The following is a 10,418-nucleotide window of genomic DNA, read 5'->3' on the forward strand; positions in this document are numbered from 1 at the left end:
AGAAACAAAATTTCAACCTTGCTCCATAGATAAAAAAAAATATATAGAGGTGACGAGGATTTTTAATTGGCAAAATATTATTATTAATATAGTTTCTAGTATTCTTTGCTGAAGCATATAAAAGTTAACAGCTAAAGACAATGGAACAGTCTTTTGGATACATTTTTTTCTATATCCCCTCCGCTTCTATAAATTTGTTAGTTGGCCATATTTTATTTTTCTTCCTTGTCCTGCCTTTGCGAACTTTTTCCTACTTATTCTTTTCTCATTGTGTTACCTCACTAACATCTCCAATAATAATAAATAATACTAATAATAACTTTGTCCAACTGCATATATTCTTTATCCACAAGACAGAGTTGCGAGAACAGGTAATAATTTAGGGGACCATTTCTTGATTCCCCCAAAAAAAAAAGGGTATGTAGCCCTATCAATGTCTGTTGGTGATCCTAAATGTTTATTAGTCTCAATAATTTGTCTACACTAATCATGTGGATAAAGGAAATCAGACTAGATTGTATAAGTGATAATTTTTTAGTAGATGTCCTATTAGGATTAAAGCCATCCCGTTCCCGACATACTTACCTCTGAAAAATTTTACCCTCTAGCTATAATGATTGGATATTTCACTAATTTTTGTATTTCGAAAAATTTTAGAGTAATTAATCACTATTGGACGACTAAAAATTTTAGAAAATTGTTAAAATGACATAAATTTCTAATCGTACCAGGAGCAAATGGGAAAGGAAAAAATGTTGACGTAGGTTCAGAGAAAACACTATCTTGTTGAGTCCTCAAAAGAATCCTGCAATTTAACAAAGAGGGATGTAGTCAGTTTTATCCTGCATCCCTGTTCTTAGAAAGTAAACAAATTACCAGCCTGCATTTTACTATCTTCTATTATCTCTGCTATATTTTAAATAGCCTATATCCAAGGATCAAAGTGAGTCGGAACAATAAAAATTGGTTTGATAAATCTTGTACAATTCTAACAGGTGCAACGCTGAAATCTGAAGACTTGGTTATTAGTAACATGCATATATGCATAGAAATATGTTTTCTTTAAGTTCAATGCACGTCCTTTAGAATACAATTCTACCATGAATGAACATCTGAACCGTTTGGTAGAGGCCCATAAAAAAAAACCTGTGGGGGCTATTAAAAAAATAACCTTGATGGATTTTTGTTGGTGAGGACGTTAAAGGGATAAAGAACCTAATAACATTGTGTATAAAGTTGATTTGTTTATTTTTTTTTAAGTTATTAGCAAAATGGCCTCTGAAGTTTTGGTAATAATTAATTAATTATTGTAATAAGGCTATAAAATCATCTTATTAAAATATTTAATTTATGAGTTATAACTTATGACTTGAGAATTAAAAAAATAGACAAAAGACCAACTATCAACTCCTCCAGAGCTAATCTATAAAATATTTGTAATTAAATGGCACCTAAGTTGGTAGCCTGCAAGATACTAGGGCTCTTATTCACTATGCCTCCCTATTTTGAAAATTGAAATGTATTTAAAGAACATTATAGGGATCTCTGTTAAATATATATCTAAGACAAATATCATATACGTTTAAAATAGAGCATATTTTAAGATAAAGTTCCACACTCAAATCCTATTATTTAATCATGTGAGATTATTATGTTGAAAACTAATCAACGTGATCAACAAAAATGATTTTCATAGATATCTGAAAAGAATTTTTTATTCAAACATTGTATTATGCAAATTGAATTCTAGGGGAAATCTAATTTGTTTTGGGAATTTAAAAAAAAATATCCATAGCTATTGAAATAAACATAAATTTTTTGTTCTGCTACATATTTTGGCCCAATGACGAAAAAAAGAAGAAGGAAAAGTTCCTTAATATCCCTCCCCCTGCAGATACCCTGTGTTTTTAAAGCAAATTTTGTATGTCTTTTCATTTGTTCATGGACCCCTAATAACTACGTACAATACAGTGTACTCCTGTTAGTGTTAAATAGATTTGCTACTCTAGTGTAATCTCTTTTAGACCTATGAACTTTTTTAATTTTTAGACAATTACACTTGTGAACCTTTCTTTTATAGGTAGAGCATATTTGAAAATATCACTTGCGTCATAAAAAAAAATATTCCACTCCATTTTTATTTTGACTTAGACTACACATTGAAGTGTTGTATATTGTTTTGTGTAAAATAGTTGATAATTTTGGACTTCCATCAAGGACAATCATGAAGCCTTTCCATCATTTATTCAAAAATAAATTAATTATTATTATTCTGCTATGTGTGGTTTTAACTTATATATTTTTAAATTACAACTATTCTTCCAATTTTGATATTCAAGGATCGGGATGTAAGGAATTGAGTCCTCAATATCATTTTAAGTCCTCTATTCCTAAAAAAAAGAGAATTATTATCGGTATACCATCCTCTAAAAGAAAGAGCAAAACCTATTTATTCCAAACACTGAGGACGTTATTTGAAGATAAAGACATCTTAACAAACAAATACATATTTATTGTGATGTTGTCTACTTTTGATGTTGCATGGAAGACATCAATGGTATCAAATTTACAAAGGGATTTCTCTAGCCAAGTTCACTCTGGGATTCTACAAATTATTTCACCCGAGATGCATTTTTATCCTAAAGAAACTCTTCAAGCCTTTCGTGGTGAAAAAAGAAAGGATTATTTAATATGGAGGAGTAAGCAAAACATGGACTACGCATATTTGTATCGCTATGTGTATCAAAAGTTTAATTTCAAATACTTCCTCCAATTAGAAGATGATGTAATTGCCACAAGTTCTTATTTATCAAAAATGGAGACTTTTATTCAAAAACACGAATCTTTGGATGAATGGATTTGTATGCATTTCTGTCGATTGGGAGCCATTGCCAAACTATTCCGAAAATCAGATATGTCTGTCCTGTCAGAAATGTTTCAAGCATTTCATAATAGCATTCCCTGTGATTGGATAATTTCTCTTTTCAGCAATGGAAAATCTTTTAGATGCGCATTAGATAGAAGATTTTCAACAAGTGAAAAAGACTCTGTTTGTATGTCGAAGCTCTTTCCAACTATAAATCATTCCCTGTTTCAGCACATTGGAGTTGAATCATCCCTGTTAGGAAAACGCCAGAATGGAAAGGATTTGAGCTTTCGTAACTAGAGTTCTGCTTCAAGTCCTTGTAGCCTATACTATTAACTGTCCAATTTTTTGATTAACTCATATTAACATAAATTAAAAATAAAATACCTTTTCAAAAAAAAAATGGGATTAATTGACCAAAATAAATTGGATTTCAGTTGGAAAATTTGGGTTCTTTTTTTTTATTCAATGATACAGGAAAAAATTGAATGCTCATTCTAGAAGAAGGTTATTTTATATTTCAGTTCGAAGTATTGGAATGGTCTTTTATAATAAAATTTGAAAAATATAATTGAAAATATTTACACAATTGATTAAAAAAGCCTTAAGAAAGTTTGGATTTTTATAAAAAAAAATAATCAAAAAATATATTTTCGTTCTATTGTTAGCGACGTCTTGAATCAATTTCGAAGATACGAGCAATTCATCAACTTCAACATACACAGCAAAAGATGTTATAAGCCTGAGATTCGTACGCGGACTATAACTTTGAATGGGTAAATTGTCTACCTGGGGAGACATAACGTGGGCCCAGTAATGATACAGATGTCAAAGCCATTTTATAAAGGACTTTGTCTCAACAATAAGGGGAGTTTGCAGAGAGGACCGCCCCGTAACTCTCAAGATTTATTATTATACATGTATAATTTATTTATAAAGTGTGAAAATAAATACAAAAAGCTCCCCTTTGTACTGAGTCATGGAAAAGTTTTGAGATAATTTTTTTAAAGAGTATACTACATCAGTTTGTTTAGTTTTCCTATTTACAGAGATCCAGAGTCTTCTGTTTTTAGTTTACGTTAAATTCAAAATATTAGAATGTATTGTCATGTCAAAGACAACCGTCGACCGTGTCAAGGAGCGCCTGGATATCAGAAGACTCACTTCAAGATAACAAACTACTTAAAGATGTAGTCAAAGGATCTCTTTATGACGGAGTTGGCCATTAACGTCAATTTCTCAAGGTTTACCGTGTAATGAAACATAATAAAAGGCAGCGATGTCTCTCAACAAGCCCATAGAGTACCCCTACTTACTGCAGAGTTTGTGAAACTAATAGATACACTTGGCTTTTATAATGTAGAAAGTAACTCTCCCGTTCACATCATTGGATAATGGATGTACAATGGTCTCTCCTCTGGCTCATCCCAAGTTGGATGAGGGTACATCGAGCAAAATCGATATGTATCCCAGGGACGAGCAGGGTGCCCGTGTCCCTAAAACCTTTATAAGGGTGATCGATATGTCTCAGGCAAGGGACGAGCAGGATGCTCGTGTCCCTAAAACCTCGATAAGGGTGAAGGTTATTTCTCCCGAGGACGAGCAGGGTGCTTGTGTCCCTAATACCTCTATGGGGAGTAGTGTTCTCCTTTCTCCGGTGTGCGAGCTGACAGCACAGTACGTCTATGGAGAAAAAAATTATGTACAAAAGCGAATGGTTTGTCCGTGCCTGGACATGGATGGAGCGGATCAATAAGCTACTATTCATGGAGTGGAACCTGTGCAAGCCCCGTTGGATTTGGTGCTTGGGGGTGGTGTAATGTATTTCCTTCCCCCTTGTTCTTCAATTTTATCGTCTTGTATTTTCTTTTATTATGTATTAAAGTACTGTCTTTTACGTAGTATAAATAGTCATGTATTTTGTATATTAATTATAGTAGGTTTTTGTATTTTAAAGAATACAGATGTTCCTTTAATAAGTATTGTCCTTATTCCTCCACGTATTCCTTCATCTTAGTTGTCTCTCGGTCATCCTGGATCTCTCCACCTATAAATAAGTTGTGTCTCCTCTCCTCGGTAGATGTGTTTGAAACTTTCATTCTCATTTTCAAAGCATTGTTGGCACAAAAAGAGGCAACTTTCCGAAAAGACAAGTAATTTCCACTGTTCAAGGGAATTATATCTTCTCCAAAGATATTATATCTAACTTTATGGGAAAGTATTATAAGGATGATAAGGCCTGTGGTCCAGATAGAGTCTAGGGTAAAGTCTATTCAAATATTAGTGATGAAGTCGTTCCGTATCTTTTAAAAATTGGACTTTCTACGGAAAAGTTTGAACGACTACCCAAATCATAGACAATTGGCTGCAATTGACACAGTAGAAAGTAGGAAGAAGTTTGGAGCAATAATAGCAATAGACTTCGGCAAAGTATTCGACTCTATTTCACATAGGCAAATTCTTAGATATATAAAAAAGTATATTCTAAAACGCTTTTTTAACCCCGTACGTGTCATGCTATATAACGGCACTTCGACAATCTCATTGATAGACTAGAAACAGGCTCCTAGAAGCCTGAAGATGATCTTAAACTCGGAAGGTGTAAAGTTAGAAGAATTGCGCAAATTTTGTATATAAAATTGAATAGCAGTGGTATTCATGAAGATTAATGGATCAAAATTCGGATCTCCATCAACAAAATAATTTATTTTCGGAAAAGATTCAACTCTACCAAAAAAAAGAGATGACTTTTATAAGAATTTGGTAATACCATTAATTTTATATAAGGCTACAGCAAGTTCGCAACAAGCTATTTTTAGAAGAAGACAAATGGCTTAATGGTTTGTTTTATAAGAATTATATTGGAGCCATGAAAAAACCTTAATCCCATATAGGTGGTGGAGTAGCCCAACTATATCGTATTGTCCCGAAAGTATGCTTCAAAAATTTTGAGTATATTTCAAAAAATCGAGCAGTAGAATGGATAAGAAGTATAACGAAACGAGAACTGTACATTTTGCTTATGATGGGGATTAATCTGACAAACAAAATTACATCTTTAATCTCTCCAGTTTGGGGTTCTGTTCAGAGAATAATTTGGATGCTCACTCTTACATTTAGAAATGATTCAGCCATTGATATGATTCGATAAAATATAAATAAAAAGTTATTTTTTTGAAATTTAGAGGGCCTCTCAATTTTAGAAGAACACGCAATCACACGAGATATTTCAACAATTCATAGTTTAAATTTGGAGGAATTGCTCAACGATGGTAGAATAAGATTTCCACTTGTTAATTCTTCAAAATATAATTTAATGCCATGCCCGTGGCACGTTAAGATGGTCCCCCTAAACTTTGATGCAGCTGTGAATGCACTCTGGGAAAGAAAAGAAAAATTGCTGATGAAAATAGAGTTTTTCAAGAAAAATGGGAGGATTTATATTTTGTCACTGAGGTTGTACTGTTGTAAAGGAGTATAACATTCGTCGGCACTATGAAACAATGCACAAAGATAAATATTGTGCTTACGCGGGCAAACTTAGAGAGAATAAAGTGATGCAACTGAAATCAGCATTCCACATGCAAAGAAGTATATTTCCCATTATAATTCAAGCTAATAAAGATACACTAAGAACAAGTTTTGTTTTAAGTGAATTGATGGCAAAGTCATCAAAACCCTTTACTTAGGGTTTGTTCATAAAAAAATGTCTTTTAGAAGCATGTTGGATTTTATGTCCAGATAAAAAAAAACTATTTGAAGGTATAAACACTTAATCACTCAATAAATTAAAGATTTAGCAACTAATGTAGAGAAATAATTAATCGAAACAACTAAGAAATTTGAGGTATTTTCAATTGCTCTCGATGAAAGTACAGATGTGACAGATACTGCACAATGTGTTGTTTTTATCAGAGGTGTGGACTCCAATCTAAATTTAATGTAAGAATTCCTAGAATTGATAGCATTACTACAACGGGACGCAATATTTTTTAAGTTTTGGAAATATGTATTGAGAAACTTGGCTTGAGCTGGGATAAACTTGTGTCAATGGCCACCGACGGCGCATCGGCAATTATTTTTCAAAATTTTGGTGTGCTTGGATTGACGAAAGTTGAACGAAAAAAACTAAACAGCCTTGGAACCAGAGTCAACTTCGTTAGCATACATTGCATTTTCATCAAGAAGCTCTTTGTGGGAAAAATACAACATGAAAGAAGTGATGGATATAGTAGTTAAAACAATTAACTTTATACGTTCTCGCGGGCTTAATCATAGGCAATGCATATCATTTCTTGCAAATCTGGACTCTGAGTTTGGTGAAATTCTGTATCATACCGAAGTTAGATGGCTGAGTCGTGGAAATGTTTTGAAGCGTTTCTTTGGACTTAGAAATGAAATTGCTGAATTTATGAAATTGAAAAATAAGTGAATACCTTTGCTGACTGATTCTACTTTCTTGTGGTATCTTGCTTTTCTAACAGATATTACAGATCAGTTGAACGCATTAAACTTGAAGCTTGGAAGCGTCGTTCCGACATCTGCCACCTGAAGGATACACTCACCAACTATGTCCCAATGAACACTTTTATTAACCTCATATCGGGAAAGAAAGCTGCTCGATGGTCACGGATGTGCTGGACATGAACTTGAATCTATCATCCATAAGTACTAAATAATCTTTTTTTGACCAATGACTCAATAATTTCTATTAAGTATCTCCCTTTCCCTTTTTGGTATGAATGGGATTAACTGCATTCTCTTAGTATCTTCGGCACGACAATGCAAATACTTAGATTGTGTCAACCAGCAACATTCATCTTTACATCAGCAGAATACCAATCAATTCCTGAGGAATGAACTGTCCTTTCTCTGGATTTGGGACATTTACCATATCCAATAGCCTTAACTTCACTTAAGAGGAGGATATCCTTCTTTAGAGAAATAAAAAAAGAAAATTCCGAGGAGCACGGCATTGAGATAGCTCTGCATTACAATATCTTTGTAGTATACTCCAAACACTGATGATCTTTTACTGATAATCAGGAAAGAGAATCCCCATCTGCGTTTTGTACACCTTCAAAGTTATATTTGCTCCCTTTGATAAATAAACCAAAAACATAGAAAAACGAGCAAGGCGAGTCGATACAACAATCGACTGCTCCTTACACGGATTGATAATATATTGGAGTTGTTTATGATCATACTTGATCCTAAATTGGCTACCAAGTAAGAACTGTTCAAACTTTTTGAACAATAAATAATTACATTTGATATTTAGTTTTGCTTATTTATATAAGTTTCTTGAAGAAAATGTAACTTGATCAAAATATTCTCTAACTGGGCTAAAACAGCCCTGATACCAACGGCCGAGGCATCGATTGATAACGCTACAGTAGAACCGGATCATAATGAATGAGAACATGTGAGTTACTTAGCTATAACAGATTGTATTTTTTGAAAACGCACCTATCTTTTTTTCAGATCAAGAAAAGATAATATAATCTCTTTAAATCTTTATCATCTGTTTTAATCGTAGAAATTGGATTGGCCGAGCACGACAAAGATACTTTACGTTCATTCAATATTGTAACTCCCCTTGAAGAAAAATTATGAGGTCATTACAGAGAGAAGTCTGATAAATTGAAAAAAATGAAACGCCACCTCCGTTATACAGTTTGAAAGGATTGTTCGAAGACGACGTTCTTACAAATTTGTATGGTCCAATACTTTACGTCATAGATGAAGTAATACAAAGCATGCATCACCTGATAGTTAGCATAAGAAAAATATGTATAATTACAGTACAAAAGTTGATCGTTTAGAACTAAAGTGCCTCAATCTAGTTAAAACGCTTAATACTATGAGTTTGGTTCCTCTTTTTCGAGGAATATCTGTGAAATTCCGCATCGAGTACAACAGATGTTTTACTACAGACCAAATGTCTGCGAAAGAAGTTGAAGAGATATGGAGTGAAGTAAAACTCCTCGAGGACGAAAAAGATAAGCAGAGAGCCATATTGGTAAGAGGTTTCGAGAACGGATTCTCGAGCAAATATATGGAAAAATTATGAAGCAAATTTCAAAAAACAGTAAAGAAGCACCCCTTTGAAGACAAAGCTGATCGAGCAAAAGAAGAAAGTTGAGATGTTGACTGTAGAAAAGTTAAAAAAAGCACGGAAGAAGAACTTACTTGCAGTATGAGAAGTAGAAGATTTTGAAAAGAGAGATATGATTTCAAGATTAAAGAATGCTGATTTTGAATCTCAGAAAAGTTGTGATCATAAATTAGAAGAGCTGAAAATTTAGCTTGAAATAGAAAAGATGAAATTGGCAAATGAGAAATTTGTGAGAGACAAAGTGAGTCAGCCTAGTAATGATAAAGAAACGCCCTGAGAAGATACAAGTTTGGAAAGAGGATCTGCCCTAACAGATGAAGAAAGGCCTATTGATATGAATAATATAGAATTAATCGAAGAAAGAAAGGTATATCACTGTTTCAGGAAGATACTGACGATAATATTAGAGCCAACGATAATAATGGGTTTGACTTGGAGAAAAACGTCTATGAGTCGTTATTCAAATCATTCCCGTCTGGAAGATGCATTTTTGTAAAAATCATAACTTCTTTATCATATGGCAAATGAGTTAGTAGAAACGAAAAAGGAATCAATGAATTTGGTCATTCAAGTAGCTCAAAAGTTGGATGGAGATACAAAGTATTATACTTTGTGGAAAACTTCGTTTTTAGAAACCTTAGAAGCAGGGAGGGTTACGAATGAAACGACAAAGGGAACATTATTGATGGAACAACGATTGAAGTGCATCAAATTGAATGAAGAGGGTCACAAAGTTTGTACAGCACACAATACATAGGAAGTTTAATAAAGAATACGAATGTATTTTATATTATCTTAAGGTTACAAAAATTCAAGAGATTCTCGGTGTCGGCAAAACTCATGTATACGAAACGCTGAAAAATAAAGAGAAAATCCTAAGTGATTATAATTATGGTACTCTATCTGTAGCGTAAACTTCTCGTGGATCGTCGTTCCAAATACTCTGCCGGGAATAAAAGAGTAATAGAATGGTGTATGGCCTGTCGTTCAAAATTTTTCGACCTAACTGGACCTCTCATCAGAGAAAAGGCAGCTACTTTAGCTTTGTCTATGGGTTTGAATGACTTTAAAGTGTCTCGGGGATGGCGGTAGAAAATCATCTCAAGTAATCAAATCAGCACTGCTGTTATGTGTGGTGAATGGGTGGAAGTTCAACCAGAAACTATTCAAGAATGGAAAAAGAATCTGCCTGTTCTCTTGGAAGGTTATCAAACTAAATATGTGTTCAATTGAGACGAAACTGGACTTTTTCTCGGAAGACTTTCAAGTCGGTCTTATGTCCGCGAAAAAGAAGGTACAAAGAATGGGAAAATGGTCAAAGATCGCATTACAGTTCTGTTGGCAGCTACCATATCAAGTGAGAAGCTGCGAGTTTTAGTGATTGAAAAAAAACAAAATCCGACATGCATCTCGCAACGCTCAAGAAGTCAGATG

The 10,418-nt window shown here is 33.6% G+C and overlaps 1 protein-coding gene and 1 long non-coding RNA gene across 2 annotated transcripts; both read left to right on the forward strand.

Annotated features, from left to right (window-relative positions):
• The first annotated feature begins 2,626 nt into the window (after positions 1 to 2,626).
• Positions 2,627 to 3,166, forward strand: LOC121131347 (alpha-1,3-mannosyl-glycoprotein 4-beta-N-acetylglucosaminyltransferase B-like). Its single transcript, XM_040726824.1, has one exon. It carries the CDS (start codon positions 2,627 to 2,629, stop codon positions 3,164 to 3,166), a length of 540 nt encoding a protein of 179 aa, XP_040582758.1.
• Positions 3,167 to 9,670: 6,504 nt separating this feature from the next.
• LOC139907510 (uncharacterized) lies at positions 9,671 to 9,953 on the forward strand. Its single transcript, XR_011784183.1, has 2 exons — positions 9,671 to 9,717; positions 9,785 to 9,953. It is a non-coding gene; the product is annotated as an uncharacterized lncRNA (long non-coding RNA).
• Positions 9,954 to 10,418: the final 465 nt, after the last annotated feature.

The sequence above is a fragment of the Lepeophtheirus salmonis genome, unplaced genomic scaffold (genome assembly GCF_016086655.4).
Source record: "Lepeophtheirus salmonis unplaced genomic scaffold, UVic_Lsal_1.4 unplaced_contig_4742_pilon, whole genome shotgun sequence".
Lineage (NCBI taxonomy): Eukaryota > Metazoa > Arthropoda > Copepoda > Siphonostomatoida > Caligidae > Lepeophtheirus > Lepeophtheirus salmonis.

Excerpts from the sequence above, each read along its gene's own strand:
- LOC121131347 (XM_040726824.1), top strand. The coding sequence starts at position 2,627 with ATGCATTTTTATCCTAAAGAAACTCTTCAAGCCTTTCGTGGTGAAAAA.